The following is a 17,174-nucleotide window of genomic DNA, read 5'->3' on the forward strand; positions in this document are numbered from 1 at the left end:
TTAAAGTCTTTCCTCCTCCCCCTTCATAATGTTGGGGGTGTTTGCTGTTCTGATTGGTTGTCCCACATTTTTTTTTTTTTTTGAGGTACCAGGCTGGGGATTGAACCTGGGACCTTATATGTGGGAAGCTGACACTCAACCACTAAGTCACATCGGCTCCCCCAGAATATAGAATTATGACTCCGCTTGGAGCTCATTGATTAAAACAGAGACTGTGAAAGGTAATGAGGGGGCGGCGGACTTGGCCCAGTGGTTAGGGCATCCGTCTACCACATGGGAGGTCTGCGGTTCAAACCCCGGGCCTCCTTGACCCGTGTGGAGCTGGCCCATGTGTAGTGCTGATGCGTGCAAGGAGTGCCTGCCATGCAGAGGTGTCCCCGCGTGGGAGAGCCCCATGCGCAAGGAGTGCACCCCGTAAGGAGAGCCGCCCAGCATGAAAGAAAGTGCAGCCTGCACACACGGAGATGGTGCTGCACACACGGAGAACTGACACAACAAGATGACGCAACAAAAAGAAACACAGATTCCCATGCCGCTGAGAACAGAAGCGGACAGAAGACGGAGCAAATAGACACAGAGAACAGACAAGTGGGGTGGGGTGGGGGAAGGGGAGAGAAATAAATAAATAAATCTTTGGGGAAAAAAAAGGTAATGAGGGTGGTAATTCTTGCTGAGTGAGGGCTTGTGTGGACAGCCTTGAGAAGCAAGAAGTACCTGATGGGTTAGGCACAGGGGGCAGAGGGTGGTGCTCTAGCTTAACTACCTGGATTTGAATTGAATCCTGGCACCACCACTCATCGGCTTGGATGACTTTGGGCAACCTTATTTTGCCTCTGTATGCCTTGGTTTCATTATCTACGGCATGGGACTTCTGGCAATAACTACCTACCTCATAGCCACCATGTGGATTTCCTGCGTTTATACACACAGTGCTTAAAACTATAGCTGGTACACTGTAAGCACACAGTAAGTATCAGCTATTATTACCATTACGTTTAGAAGTTGAGAAGGTATTCAGTCAATGGTAGGCCTTTCGCCCTCACCCTCCTCACAACTAATCAGTGATGGTTGTGCCGGACCCTACTGAGGACTGAGATTAAGACTGGGTGGTTATCAAAGAGGACCTTAACACGTTTCCACCTGACACTGTGTATTAAAGCAGCACATCCTGCAGGGCAAGGTGAAGAACGCCCTGATTTTTTTTTTATCCCAAATTACCCTACATATACCTCTACTCACACCCTCAACACATTGTTTTAAATGCTTGCTTACTGTCTCTGCTACTGGACAATGACCTCTTCACCTGTAGTTACTCTGCCTTTTCATCTCTGTACCTCCTCACTGAGCACTGCCTGTATGGTGTGAAGATTAAAATGCTGCATTCAGCTCACAATAGATTGGCTCGAAGGGAAGGCAACGCAGAAATAAAAGTAGAGACACAAAAGAGGAGACAAACCTGGGACCAGGGGACTCACAGCTTCTGGAATAGAGAGCCTCAACCCTAGTTTTCCCATCGCATTTTTTGGGAAACTACCAAGCAGCTGTTTGCTATCTGAACTGCAACATCATTTACAATAACAGGGAACAACTGCAACATCTAACAACTGCTACATTTAACAGGTAAGCCAGTTTCCACAACATTAAAGCACTTAGAACAGGGCCCTGAATATAGTAGGCGTTTTATAAGGTATTATTATCCCAATTTTACAGATGAGGAAACTGAGGCCTAGAAGTCAAGAATCTACTAAAGAGCTCACAGTTCATATACAGAGCTGGGCTTCAAACCTAGTAGTGTGATTCCAGAGTCCTAGCTATATAATCCTTGTATGGTATATAGGACAGAATGGGATCTTACTGCCAATTCCCACTCTTCCCCTGCTCCAATCTTCAAACCTCTACCCTCTGTATTGGCATGTATATAAAGTGCCAACTCCCCAACTTGGCTCACGAGTTCTTCCATGATCTAGCTCCTGCCCACCTTTCTAGATTCATCATGAGCCACTCTCCCCTCAGCCCTGTGATACAGCTACCCTACTCCTTTTAGCTTCTTGAATGTGCTTTCTGCAACCTCTACTCGTACACACTTCAGTGTATCCTGCCCCTTAACCTAGCTATAGTGGCACTTCGTGTTTCATTCAAAAGGTGTTCTAACTGTCCTAGGATACCTTACACTTCCCTGATCACAATAATCACTGCACACTATTTTAACTGTCTGCCTTCCTAGCACATTAGAAATTCCATGAAAGCTAAACCACATTTGTGTTGTTCACTGATAAATCTCTGCTTTGAGCACAGCATTTGAAACAGAGAGCACTTTAAGAATGTTTAATGAATGAAAGAATGAAACAGAAAAAATCAGAATAGGCTAGAAGAAACAGAAGAAAAGGCAGGTGGGGAAGTGGATGTGGCTCAAGTGATAAGAGCTTCCACCTACCATATGGGAGGACCTGGGTTTGATCCCTGGGGCCTCCTGGTGAAAAAAGAAGAGAAAGCATGCCCGCAGGGCAAGCCAGTGCCCACACAAGTGCCTGCGTGAGTACCCAGGTGGTGAGCAAGTGCCCAAGCAAATGAGTCACGCAGCAAGATGACGTGCCAAAAGAGAGACAAGAGGAAAAATAAACAAATTAATTATTAATTAATTAAAAATTGAGACGAGAGAATCAAGGTGCAGCACAGCAGAAACCAGGAACTGAGGTGGCACAATTGGCAGGGAACCTCTCTTTCCATCAGAGGTCTCCAGGATAAAATCCCAGTGAATCACAGAGGAGAGAAAATGAGAAGACGACACAGACCGCAAAAACAGTAGGGCGGGAGGAGGGGAAGGGGGGGGATGGATAGATAGATAGATAAATATATATATTTTTTTTTTAAAAAAAGAAAAGGCAGGCAATCTCTTTCCATTTATGTGATCTCCTATCATCAATGATAGATCACCACCTCCATCTCTTGTCAGGCACCCCTCCCCTGACAAGGAGTTAGTGCTTCGTCTTTTTATGAGCTCTTTCTCACATATGCTCTTTTTAATCTATGGTTTCAGCAAAAACTTTCTGCAAGGATCACATCTCCAGAAGCTCCTGTTAGAAGAACTTTTTTATTATAATTATTTAGAAATGCAGTTATATACATAGAACAATTAAATTAAATTTTGTACAAATATTAAAAGACTATCTTCACACCCACTGCAATGTACAGGATACCAAAAAACAAATATATATATATATATATATATATAAAATAAAATAAAGCAAACCCAAACTGAGTGACATCCTGTACAGAGTCAATTATGCTTGTGTTGTTTTAAACTATTATGAGTACCATGCTATAGGGGATTCCATAGTGGTGCAATAACAGTAAGAAACCAAGGCAGGGGGTGGCAGGCTGCCATACCACCCCACCCTCATCTTTCTTCCCTGCTTGGCAATCTGACTGCTTTGCCCTTGTGTCCTCTCCAGTTCTGGTGCTTGGCAGAGAGGATTCAACTTTGAGGTTTTCTTTCAAAATTCTACTAGGTTTTCAACTGGAAATTAAGAGTTGCTTCCCAGTAAAGCTGGGCCTGCTGCATTTCCCCCTCTGGGGAACCAGCCACTGCACCACTTAGCCCAAACATCTGCCAAGCAAAATATTCTCCAAGCCCCACAATGGGACGCAGCAAGGACTGTCCTTATTCTGAGAGTCAGGCCAGCAGGCCCACAGAGAAACTCCCAGTCTCACTGTTCTCAGCAAGCACATCTGGAATCAAGCTGTGAAATGTGTATGCCAGTTTCCTTCTAGGCCCTTTTTCTCCTTCAGGAGAGGAAAAAAAAGGTGGTGGGGGGATGGAGGCAAGGACTTAAAAATGTTTGCAGCATATCCCATTTTCTATGCATGGATGTTCCCAGAAATGGGGGCAAGATTATTATGTAGGAAGCAAGTGATTCTGAGAGCTCAGTTGGGAGCTGGGATTGGAAAGAGGAAGAAAGGCTGAGTGCTATATCTGTCACTGTGCCACCAATACCGAAGCAGGAAAAGTATACCTTTGTCTGTCTTGCCATGTAGCTTCTCCACAGAACTTTTAAGGCTGGGGGTGGGAGGAGAAGAGCAAGACGAATTGGGAAGACAATTTTGTTTACAATGGAGTGTTTGTGGAATGTACATTGAAATGCCTTATAAAACCAAACAAACTCACAAAGTGGCCAGGACTTGGCCCACTTCACAGTTCACACCCAGTGAAATGGGAACACAGTACACAAAAAACAGAAATGGCAAAAGATAGAATCTACCTGCTAAACTAAGGCATTGAAAGGGATGGAAATTTTAAAGTCATTTTCACCATATATTGGCCCTTGAAAGCCACTAGAATGTGACTGTAAGTCACCAGGATATAAAACCTGCATTGAGTCAGCTCAAGTGTATACACAAAAAATAAAAATAAAAAATAAAGTCCTTTGGTGCTGGCCATTTCTCCTGGACAGTCTTCTGCTGTACTCCCCTATAGGTAAGCCTATGAAAATTGGGCTGCGGCCACAGTTTTTTTAACACCTGCACAGGCTCTGTGCGTAGCCACCTTCCTAATAGATCTGCCACCTGACACCTAACCTTGTCTCTCAGCCAGGTCCCACCTCAAAGCAGCTATGGAGTCTAGAATCCCTCTATAGGGACAAAGCCCAGAAGCCCAAGAAACAGTAGCACATAGCTGATGGTTTAGAAATTGCTTTAGGAGCAGAGTACAGGAAGAAATGGTCCAGATGTCAGCAGCAATGAGACTCCAGCTCCCGCACCCACAGACACAGTTGCCTCAGTGAAGTGAGCCCCCTTTATGCCAGAGACAAGACAGAAGGGGAGGGGAGCTATGGCTCTGATTTCTTCTGACTTCTTTCCTACCAGGGAGACAAGTTTGGGCTTGTAATCTCCAGGGTGACAGTAAAAGAAGGCAAGGGGGATATAAGGAGCCTTCAGAAGGAATTTCTTTTTTCTCAAGGGCCAAGTTGGTCACTTATGAGGCTGAATAAACCCAAAAGAAAAAGTGCAATCTCTTAGGGGAAAAAACCCGAGTAACAAGATAAAAGGGGGTGAAATATTCCATTTAAAAAATATTCTAGAACAGAATTCAGATTTTGGAAGATTGCAAAATAAAAGCTAACAGCTCAGCAGTGAGACTTAAGAACCCCCCATTTGCCCCCGTTTTCATTTTTTGGAGGAAGACAAGGGTACCTCTCTGTAGGTGAAGGAGAACCCATGCGTGAGGCAGGTGAGTTTGATCAGATTTTATCTTCCAGATGGACTGGTGCAGCAGCTGCTGGCAGGCACTCTAGAAATGGCCTCTCTGAGGTCAAGGACAGGCTCCCAGCTAAGTTTCACTTCCCCCAGAAGGCTTCTGCATTCTAGCCCATTTGCCAATCTGTTCTATCTATAACCACTCTGACCCTGGCTTTGTGCACAGCAAGTGAAGGCTTCCCCACTGGGAAAGAAAAAAAAGTGTAGGAGTGGCTAATGAGGCTGAGCAGGCACTGCCCTTACCCTGAGAGGAAGGAAGACTGCACGTGGTTTCAAGAAGCTGGCGAAAGGGGAATGGGGACTGTCCGGGCAATAAAGTGCGTTATGTGAGAGAGAAGCAGGAGCATAGCTGGCTGAAAGAAGGCATTCCCCTCTAATTTCTGAGACCATCCATACCTGGAGCTAACCCTGGTAGGTCAGATACTGAAATGAACTGTGGTTTTCCTTGTATTTACCACCCCAAACATAAAGGCTCAGGGGAGGAGTAGAGGTGCAACGCAGGGTCAGCTTTGGTTTCTCAGCCCCAGTGCTTAAAAAAAACCCACAAAATCAAACATTCCTTAATGCCACATCTCTTGAAATGATAGCAGCCTAATTGAGCTCTTCTGCCCCAGTCTTGCAGCCTTGTTAGCATTCAACACATGGGCAAGGGAAAGTCTAAAGGGCTCAATGGCAGCTTTGCCCCTAGCAGAAGTGTCTGGAACACCAACTCCATTCCCTTAACCCCAGCAGCTCCTCCAAGGGCCCTGAGCCCCAACTTTCAGTTTGAGTGTCTCGGGAGCCAGGATGCTTTACAAACCACTCGCCTACCTCACAAAGTAAGGTTCTGGGGGGTATATGTGAACTGTTTCAGCCCTTTCCCCAGGGTGCTAGGAAAAACAAGGTAGTCATGTGTCAGCTATGACTTGTGAAGGGGGTGGGCAAGGAAGGGCAGAAGCAGCAGGGTAGCAAGCAGCAGGATACTTCCCGGGCACAATTACTAAGGCACATGACCGTGGTAAAGAAGATCCTCAGGACGGGGTTTGGAGCTGCCTGCAGCCACCCAGGGACTTGGCCTGTGCCTTCACGCTCCCCTTCCTCACCACGAACCCAGAAAGGGGAGACCCAACCAAACTTCCAATGACCAGACGGGCATTCCATGTCATCTCACCAACTTTCCTGTCCCAGGGATGATTCACCTAAGGCCTCTGTGGGCAAGGAAGCCAGAACACCCTGGGGTAAAACCCAGGAGGTCGCTGGAACCTGCCCTTATACTCCAGGAAACAGAAAAACAAAAAACAAACAAACAAAAAAAGCCAGGAAGGCTAATGCTGGAAGTAGGAAGGGAATATTTGCTTTTAGGAAGACAATCATCATCAGCTACCAACCTTCCTTCCCTCCCTAGGGATCTTCTGGATGCTTCTTCAAAACTCTCAACTCAACAAGGCAAGGAACCTATACCTCTGAGCTGGACAGCCAGGTGCTGGGATAGCTGTGGCATGGTTTTCCAATTCTCCATCCTCAGCCAAGGAGATATGCCACTGGTGTCAATGCACGGCAAGTCCAGGGACCCACATTTCTTGCCCCAACAACTGCCCCAATTAGAGCCCCTCTTTTGACTCCAGAGCTCTCGTACTTGGATCTGCTCAAATTAAACAGGCACGACCAGGCCCAGCCTCCAGTATAGCAAGAATGAGCAGTGCAGCTACTAAGGCTTGTATAACAGCAACAAGCCTGTGTGGCAGGGTAACCGGACAGGGTGGGGTGAAGGCACAAGTAAACTCAGCAGCACTCGGACCCACGTGGGCCGGTGGAACTGCCACCAGAAAGCTTGCTGGAGGGAACCCAGTGGGCTCAAGGAAAGGAAGGGTTCAATCCAGCACATTCAAATATGTCCCCGACATAGATGAGAGGGCTGAGTCAGGCAAAAAGACAGCTCCTTCAGCTGTCCAGCAGGCAGATGATGAGACTCTTCCTTGAATTTTCAGCGAGGAGGAGCTGTAGGCCCTCAGAGATACACAGATACACAGGTGGCAGCTCAGGTATCTGGGCAGGGTGGCTGGAGAGCCCAGGGTGCTCAAACCCACAGGGAGAGGGAGGAAGAACAGAAAGGACCATTGCAGAGAAGAGAGAGGCCAGTGGCAGCCCTCATGCTTCTTTCAACAGTGGAATATCTGTGGGAAGAAAAGAAGGCACAGTGGTTAACCCATGTGGGTCTCTGTGTAGCACAACCAATCCCATTACAGGGGTCGCCATGTAGCCCCTAGTTTAAAAAAATAAAATTTCAAACTCACGTATACTTCTAGATGGCCTAAATCTCCCACCTCTTTTTTAGGCCTTTCTCACTCACCTCTTCCCTTGCCTGTGTGATAAAATCTGAATGTTCAATCTGGTATTCAATTTTTTTTTCAGCTCCACAAACTTGAATCCTTATCTCTGCTCTAGCTCTGCTGGTCTAGTTTCTCCCCCATCTTTCCTGATGCCACCCTACAAGGTTACAAAGCCCTGTTTCTCCTTAAAGCCATCTGCCAGTGGTGTGGTCTTGGATAAATCACCCTCTTGGTCTCGGTCTCCTCTTATGTCAGTGGGGATTAGACTGATGCCTCAAAGTCCTGATTCTGTTGGTCCTGGACAGTTCAAACATGGGTTACAATCAGTACATCATTCTCCAAAATTCCTTGTTTTCTGATGCCCTCATTTTTACATAGATCCTAGAATCCCTGGTTTCATTATTTCCTAAGTGTAGGTCCATGTCCCAACTGACTAATACTCCATGCAGGCAAAGAATGTTTCATGTTTCTCTGTGTCACCCTTGAAGCATAACCAAGTACCAGGTGCCAGATGGGCCTCAAAGATGCTTGTTCAATATATGAAACAAAGCAAGGAGGGGAGGAAGAAAGGGAAGAAGAGCAGAGAACCGTCTTGGCCCCTGAGGTAGGATAAGCTGAGATTTGTGCTTGGACATGTCTCACACTATATATGACTGACTGAGCATGGGAGTCACTGATTTCTAGTTAAACAAAGGTCAGCGATTAAATGGCCCCTTCTTGTCTCTATAACCAATCAAGAATAAAGAAGGCATGCTGTTGATAATCACTAAATTCCACAAATATGATCTACATTGGAGAATTTCTAACTTCTTTGCTTTCAAGTATTCTAAATGTTAGACATTCACTGTGCCCAGGATTCTCAGCAAACATAAAGTTTCCTTATCTAAGGCTCTTTTCAAAGGAGTGCATCATGAATTCAGGAGTCCTCCCTGGTGAAATGGAAACATCTCGGTTTATTCTCCACCATGAACTGCACTGGGATTACTCTTAATATATATTTTTAAAAGAGACAAAGCTGGGGGTGGATGTGGCTCAAGATGTTGAGCATCCACCTCCCACATGGAAGGTCCCATGTTTCCTGGTGCCTCCTAAAGGAAAAACAAAAACAGACAACAAGCAGAAAACAACAAGCAAAAAGACAAAGACACTTCAGGTGAGGTGGGGTGGGGCGGGGAGGTATGAACATTAAAAAAAAAAAGAAAGAGACAAAGCCAATCCCAAAGTTAAACTCTCCAGACTCCAGCTACGGCAGAGATGTTAGCAAGTCACAATTTCTTTCTATGGCCAGATGGCCACAAAGGAGCTGGAGTCACCTGTGAGGCAGCATGGCAACATAGGGTTAAAAATGCAGTCTTTAGAGCCATACCTATCTGGCTTCAAATCCCAGCTCAGCTACTTACCGGTGGACAAGTGACTTACTCTCTTTAAGCCTCAGTTTCCTTATCTATAAAAGGGGGATGATGATACCTACTTCTCAGGGTCACTGTGCAGTTTAATGGAGATAGTGCAAGAAAACCAATCAGCACAGTACCTGGTACATATTCCTACTGAAAATGAAGTAGCTTTCTCCTCTGGAAGAGAGAAGGTGCTCCTGTATTCTCTGTATTATGACCCCAAGCCTCCTGGTCACTCCTGACATTTTGGGAACATAAAAATTACAAGAGGACAGATGACTCAGCCCCCAAACGCTGTCTACTCTTTGATTTAGCACAGCTCTGTGGCCATGAATAGTGCTGGAGACTCCAAACCATCCAAATTCACAGATCATTGTGAAAAGTCTCCCTATAAAGAGGTCAAAGCCCTACTTGGAGTTCTGAGGGTAAAATCTCATTTTGTAGGAATAAGAGAGAGACCATCTCTCCCAACTCAGGTGCTGTCTTTCTTTGCCCCCCAATACACCACAGAATCCAGCAGAAGGTCAGTATTAGAGAGGTTCACTGTCCTTCCTCCATCCCACCAAGGATCCTGAGTAGCTTATAGTTTGTGATTAGCACAGTCTACCTACCATCTGTGTACTCCTCTGAAGTGAGGGATAAAAGGCTTTGTATGTCACTGTTCTCTGAATCTGGGGCTTCTTTGTGTGCTGGTCGGCTGTTTCCTGAGTCAGCGACCCAGGAAGAGGTGGTTGCCTGATGCACCACCACAGTCTCTGAGCCCTGACAGCCCCAGGCTTCACACAGTCCAGAGCGGCCTGGGGCCTCATCTTCTCCACTGGTAATGGAGCAAGCCCCCTGGTCCTGCAGCTGCTGCTCCCTCAGCACACTTCTTCCACTCGACCCAGACCCTTCTGACAGCACAATTTGCACTCTGGGGTCAGCAGGTGGCACACAGTGACCAGAACTGCCATACACAGCCTCTTCATACGATGGTAGTGCAACCTGGACTCCATCCACCATGATGGACACCTGGTCCCTAGACACCCCCTGGTCACGCCTGGATCCGAAAAAGGGAAGACAAAAGAAGAATTATAATAAACACAATAAATAAATAAATAAATATAACACCAGCAATAGCAACCATTTCTGAGCACTTACCATGTGCCAAATACACTAGGGGCTATTACATACTTTTATCACACAGAATCCTCACCTGAGCCCAGTGAAGCAGGGATTCACCAAGAATGCAGACGAACCTCAGAGAAGTCAAGTAAATTGCCCACAGTTAAATAGTTGGTAAGGGATATAGCTGGGATTCTAATGTAGTTTCACCTGTCTGCAGGTGTATTGTATTCTTAACCTCTGGATAGATACAGGCATCTAGCATTCTAGTCCTGTGCAAAAACTAGGTACTAGAGACATGGAAATAAGGCTACTCGTTCAGCACGATAGGATAAGAAAATGAGGAAAGCTCTGTGATTCTGAAATGGGTCACTGGACTGGAAATCAGAAGATTTTTTTTCTCCGGACACAGTCACTTTGTTTGCCTTTTTTAACTTTTTTTAAAAAAACCAAAAAAACAAAAAACCATACAACTATATGGTAATTATATTAATTATATTAATAATACACGTGTAGAGAAGATGACACAAAAATATACAACTGATTGATTTATCACAAGGGTAATACTGATGTATAACCCTACCTAGGTCAAGAAATAGGACATTACCAGTAGCCCAGATACCCCTTGCACCTATCCCAATCACTTCCTGTTTCCTCACCACCAAAATAACCACTATCTTATAGACTTTGATGGATTGAAATGTTCCATAATCTGAATTTGTCTGATTGTGTTTCCTCACGATGAGATTCTGGTCAACTTTTGCTCAGGACATCACATGGGAGGGCATCACACTATTGCCAGACCATTGTTACTAGTTTTCAATGTTCTCATCTGAACTTGGAAGCAAAATCTGTGCTCCCTAAATCAGTGGTATACATACCCTAAGGAAAAGAGGAGTGGCACCCATAATGGTGGTCAGAGATCTCAGGAAAGAAGGGAAACTGATACCAAGGTGATATAGGAAGGTGTATGTATACTGGCATGCACATAACTTGTTATTCAAAATAATTAGTTTTTGTTTAAGAATACATATATACAGTATAAAATTTAAATAGGATACATGATGAATACTAAATCTCTCACTCAAGTCAATCAAAATCAGCCAGTAACTTTTAACAGACTTATTAGAGTTAACTAAGAGGAGGTGGAGGGGACCTCCCTAATTTAGATGAAATGCAAAACAATCAGTTTGGCTTTCACGTAGAATCTCCTTCCTCTTTATTCTATTAATTTGTTTAACAACCTTTAAAAATAACTGTTACCCCTGGAACAAAACAAAATTTAAATAAATTTTATAAAAAGATAAAGCATACATAGTACACAAAGATTAACTTTAGCCTGTTAATTCCATGCCAGCAACTTCTTATTTAATGGGGCTTAGTTTGGTACTTCATACATGTGAGTTACCACAGTGACTGATAAGTGGGTCAAGACTGAATAGAAAATCTGTACTCAAGTGAGAATGAGCAAGTGCCAGGATGACCCAAACAATTACAGAAGCTGTGACAAACTGGGAGAGAAGTCCATCAGAAAAGGGATCTGTTCAGGCCAGGTCCAACCATTTGTACCCTGTCCCTCCCTACCTCACCAACCCTAGTATCAGATGATTTGTAGCTAATGCACTAAATCAGAAAAGAAAAGTGACAAAAGGTTGGCAAGAAAGCCCACCTTCTGTTTTTTTAGCACAGTATTAGAACTACCTGGAAAGGTTTTTAAAAAAATGTTGGTGCCATGGTCATACTCCATATCAATAAATCAGAATACCTGGAGATGGGACCTAGACTGTAGCTCCATAACAGAACAGTCTATTTCCACTGAAGGAAAAATAAAATAAAAGATTCATCAAAGAAGGTGCTAGAATTGTGCTTATTCTATTGGTATTTATTCTCCTACCCCCACTTCCAATGTGCCTCTATATGCAGCCAAGATTACACAGGGTAAAGGAGAGTGACTCTCAAACATGAGCATGCAACAAAATCATCCAAAGAGCTCGTTAAAACATATTGCTGGGTTGATCATAAAGTTCTGGTAATGGATGGTGGTGATGGCAGCACAACATTGTGAATTTAATTAACAGTGCTGAATTACATACTTGAAAGTGGTTAAAAGGGGAAATTTTAGGTTGTATATGTTACTAGAATAAAAATTTTTAAAAACAGCTATCACTACTGTAAATGATAGACAATAGTTAATAATAAAATTATACCAAACTAATGAAGCGATACATGGGAACTCTATTTTATGCATGATTTTTTCCTGTAAACCTACAACTTCTCTAATTTAAAACAAACAAACAAACAAACAAAAAACACAAAAAAACATATTGCTGAGCCTCAGCCACAGAGTTTCTCATTCAAAAGGTCAGGGATGAGGTCTGAGGACGTGCATTTCTAACAAGTTCCCGGGTGATGCTGATTTTGCTGGTCTGGAAATCACAATGCTATGAAATCCACAGAGAGAAGAGAAATGACATGAGCAGATCTGGGTTCAAATCTCAGCTCTACCATCATCTACAGGTATACCTTGCGTGAGTAACTCAATCTCTCAGAGCCTCAGTTACCTTACCTGCAGTGTTTCTGTGAGGACTAACATAATGTATATACAATCAATGAGCATAGCACCAGGCACATCCAGTATTCAAAACATGGCAGAGCCCTCCCCTTTTCCTGGGCACACACAGACCAGCAGAGGTCACAGGTCCGCTGCCACCCAGTGCCCACCAGACTCACCTGCTGTGATGGAAAGACTTGAGCTTAGGCTGCAGCAACACAAACAGCACCACAAGGAGGAGAATGAGCGCAACAGAGCTGGCAGTGGAAGCCACTATGGACAGCGTGGGGACGCCGAGTGATGTGTGGGCATCTTTGTCTAAGGAAATAGGGCATCATCAGAAGCATTCTGTACCCAGAAACATAAAATATAAGCCCCATAGCAGGTCTTGTCAAACACCCCTACAGCCTGGGTATCTCAGGAATGAAAGGGAAGAGTGGCTGATGCATACATGATGCTTCTGGAAAGGGGCCATTTCCCTATCCCATTTCCTGAATATAAAGGTCCCTTCACTTTTGGCCTCTGGGGTCCTTCGGACACTTAACTCACTTAACTTTAGAGATCTTACATCCATAAACCACTTCTGATCCTGTCCTCAAAAGGTTAGCCCCCTCTCAATTTAGAGTGGAGTGAACAGTGCCATCCCAGGGTCCTCAGGATGGAGGAATAAAATATGGATTAGAGTGGATTTATGGTATTCTACTATAGAATTATTGTGACTCTAGCAATGGAAGAAATTATATCATTGATATAGAGACAGTGGCCATGGGAGTTGCTAAAGGCAGGAAGAGGGAAAAAGCAGTATGATATTGGGGCATTTTCAGGACCTGGAGTTGTCCTCAAAGATATTGCAGGGACAGTTGCATGACATTATATATCCTGCCATAACCCACTGAAAGGACTGGGAGAGAGTATAAACTACAACATGAACTATAATCCATGCTGTGTGGCAATGCTCCAAAATGTACTCATCAAACACGATGAATGTACCACACTAATGAAAGAAGTTGTCGATATGGGAGTGGGGGAATGAGGTCTATGGGAGCCTCTTTTTTTTTTTTTTTAACTCCCCCCTTGCAGCTTTTTTTTTTGCTTGCTGTTTGCTTTTTGTGTCCATTTGCTATACATTCTTCTGTGTCTGTATTTATTTTTATTTTTTAATTTATTCTCCCCTCCTCCCTGCAGCTTCCGTGCTGTTTGCTCTCTGTGTCCATTCACTGCATGTTCTTCTGTGTTTTTGCTTTTGTCTCCCTTTTTATTGTGCCACCTTGCTGAGTCAGCTCTCCGTGGCGCTTGCAGGCTGGCAGCACTCTGCGGCGCCTGGGCCAGCAGATCTCTGCAGCATGCGGGCAAGCCTGCCTTCACAAGGAGGCCCTGGGACATGAACCTAGGGCTTTCCATATGGTAGACGGGAGCCCAAGTGACTGAGCCACACCACTTTCCTTATATTTTTTAATATAACATTTTGTGTGATTTATGTATCTTTAAAAGAAAAAAATAATAAGAAAAGGGAAAAAAAAAGTATAAATTGCTAAAACAATACTCTGCACATACTGCCTGAACAAATACAACCTATTGTTTTAACAGTATATTATCTCTTAAAATACCACTTTAGCTAGATGATCTAAGGTTAAAAAAGTATTTTTAGTCAAATAACTTTGGAAGACATTGGAATAAAAGTTAAAGGGCCTCCTTAAAAAAAAAAAGCAGGTTAGTAAATATCAACCATTTATATGGGGACATCATTCTACCATCTTAAGTTCCACCCATCCCCCCTGCCCTGCCAATGGGGCAGAAATATCTACAAGAACTGGCCTGTAATAATCCCCTGATCAAAAGTGCTGTAGCTTTAGTGTACATCTAAGGATGGTTTCCACTCAGGGCTTTGTCTAGGATTCCATGGGTTAAAAATGTTCTGGTCTTGAGGCCTGAGTATAAAGCACAAAGATGACAGCATGACACACACTTCCCTGCAGGCAGCTGGATTTTTCTGTCATGTAAGACAGGAGGAGGCAGAAAGGGGTTGAGGTCTTCTGCACAGCTGGACTGTTGCTCCATAACAAAACAGTTCATTTCCATTGAAGGAAAAATAAAATAAAAGAGATACTAGAGACATTGTTAGCATTGTGCTCATTGTGTTAGCAGAACATGGTCAAGGGTCACCAGCACTTGGCTAGGCAAACAAGAGATTCTGAGCATCAAAGGCACTTCACATAGCTGGGTAGATGTGTCAGTAAAGCTAACCAGCTCCTCAGTAACTCAGCTGAAATGCCACGGGTGCCGCGCCAGCAACCTTGAAAGTCTTTCAAAAAGACACGGTATCCCAAAGGAAGGGAGGATGCAGGGCATCAAAGCTAATTGTGCCACAGCAAAAGTGCTCTGGAGGAAGTGTGTGCCACTTCTCATGGGTTAAAAGAAAGCAGAACCTCAGCAGTATCCCGATCTCATCTGCAAGACTGACCCTCGTTGAGATGACAGCTAATCTCCATGGCCGGCTTCCACTCGCCATTCTTACACGTCAGGTATTTGTAATCACCCTTCAACATATAACCTTCAGCACACAGGTACTCGATGACACTGCCCGCTGTCAGGGGGTCCCTGCAGGGCCGGGGGTGGCAGATGTAACCACCATTCTCTGGCTCAGGGGGCCGAGAGCACACTGCAAAAGCAAAGAGAGAAAAGTGGTATATTCGTGAGGTTTTATGGTGGGAGTCTCCTGTCAGTGATGAAGAAGACGGTTCTTAAAAGTCTCAAGGCCTCTCAAGATCCAACAGGAAACATACGATGAGCAAAGACCCATTCTCATGGAAAGGCTACTGGCCAAACCCTGGAGGTTCAGTTTGCCACTGACTAAGAAGGGAGTACACTAGCAACAGGGAAGTTTGGCAACTTGCAACATTTCCCCTTTTCCTCCCCAGTCTACCTTAAAAGAATTGCACCCATAATGGAACGGAAGATACTGACAATACCTTGAACCTACAAAGTTCTAGACTTTACCATGGTTTTTATAAAGCCACAATGAAAAATCCACAATGAACCAGAGTAAAAGGTAGTAAAAAAAATACCTGTAGGGGGAAATGTTAGCATTGTTCCCAACATTATTGCCAGAAATGGACTCCATAATAGTATAGTAAAAATATGCATTATCAGCCTTAGAATTTCTGATCCATCCCCAGGACACTTCCCAAGCTCTCTGTGTACCTCCCACCCACTGACTAGAGTAGTCACTGGCATCACTAGTCTCAATCCCACATTTTTTGCTCAGGTAGAACTGTCCATTTTTAAAAGCACCTTCACCTTCTACCACATTTATTTGTCCTGACAATTCTACAAGGTAGTCATCACTATTTCCCTCTGAAGATGAGGATACCAAAGCCCACAAAAGTTAAATGACTTTTATACAAGATTAAGGCAAGGTAAATGGCTGACCTGGAATCAGTAAAGTTTTCTCATTCTAAATCCTGTTATTCCCAAAGTGAACACTGCTACTGTCCCATGAACTTCAAGGACCTTTAAATGGGGGTAGGTGGGGGTGGTGGGGAGTGTTTCAAGGTTACCTCCTTTTCAAACAAGTCCATTAGGGAGATGTGGGTAGGGGAAGTGATTAAGTGAGGAGTGAACTCTGGCCTAGATAACTGGCAATAATGAGAAGTTAGAGGCACTGAAGGGACTGACCAGCCCTGGGGAGAAGGATGGCCTCTTCTCCATGGCCTGTCCTTCTGACCCTGGAAAGATACTGTGGAAATAAAGCCCACAAGCCCTGGATTGCAGATGTGCCCAGTCAAAATTGGAGGGGCACAATGGGGGCACTAAGGGATCATTGTTTGGAAAGCTAGCTAGACACCATCGACTTCAACTTTCCAAAACCCCTTCTAATGTAACAAAGACCAAAAGTTTTCCAAAGGAAAGAATTTTGTTGACAAATACCCTCTGAAGGTCTTGCCCCAACTTCAGTATTGCAAGGACACTGTGACGAAGAACTGTCATTTTCTTTTCCCTTCCTGATAGGCAGCGAGTAACGTGAGAGTCACACCAGTGTCCATGACCACCCAAGACAAGAAGCATATGGTACTCTCCATTAACAAGGCCCAGTGTACTGTCACATGGGCATGCCCTTTAACACAGAGCCTCTCTCTCTCATCAATACCACTTCTGTTCAATCTGCAAAGAGCATTCAGCAAGCTGAGTGCCATATAGGATGGGGGTAGGAGGATATGAGCAGGGGGGAGACACCAAGCCAGAAGAGATGATGGTTCCTAGCCCTGAAACTGCTTCTAATTGAGATGATGAGAAAAGACTCCATTAAAAAAAATTGTAAACAAAACAAAGCTGGAATAGGTGCCACAGGACCCAGAGAAGTCTGGGCAGCTTCTCTGAAACCAGAAGAAGGGGCCAAATATGCTCCCTTAGTCCCCTCTGAGAACACACCTTGTACAGACCCTCTCCACATACAGCTCACTTGGCTTAATGGTTTGAACAGGAGAGAGACAGACAGAAACACCCCTCCTGGTGCCTCTTTAAACTTTGGCCAAGTACTTCAAAGAGCTGGCTAGCTATTTTCAA

General features: G+C 44.3%; 1 protein-coding gene across 3 annotated transcripts in view; it reads right to left on the minus strand.

Moving 5' to 3' along the window:
* Positions 1–3,072: 3,072 nt before the first annotated feature.
* Positions 3,073–17,174, minus strand: part of SUSD6 (sushi domain containing 6) — a 122,193-nt gene continuing 108,091 nt past the window's right edge. For all 3 annotated transcript variants that reach the window (XM_058293211.1, XM_058293209.1, XM_058293210.1), the window contains exons 3-6: positions 15,073–15,270; positions 12,791–12,929; positions 9,568–9,995; positions 3,073–7,406 (exon numbers count right to left, since the gene is read on the minus strand). In XM_058293211.1, coding sequence (XP_058149194.1) covers positions 7,381–7,406; positions 9,568–9,995; positions 12,791–12,929; positions 15,073–15,270 — 791 coding nt within the window. In that variant the 3' untranslated portion in view covers positions 3,073–7,380. The remainder of the gene's footprint in view (positions 7,407–9,567; positions 9,996–12,790; positions 12,930–15,072; positions 15,271–17,174) is intronic.

This window comes from Dasypus novemcinctus, chromosome 3 (genome assembly GCF_030445035.2).
Source record: "Dasypus novemcinctus isolate mDasNov1 chromosome 3, mDasNov1.1.hap2, whole genome shotgun sequence".
NCBI lineage: Eukaryota > Metazoa > Chordata > Mammalia > Cingulata > Dasypodidae > Dasypus > Dasypus novemcinctus.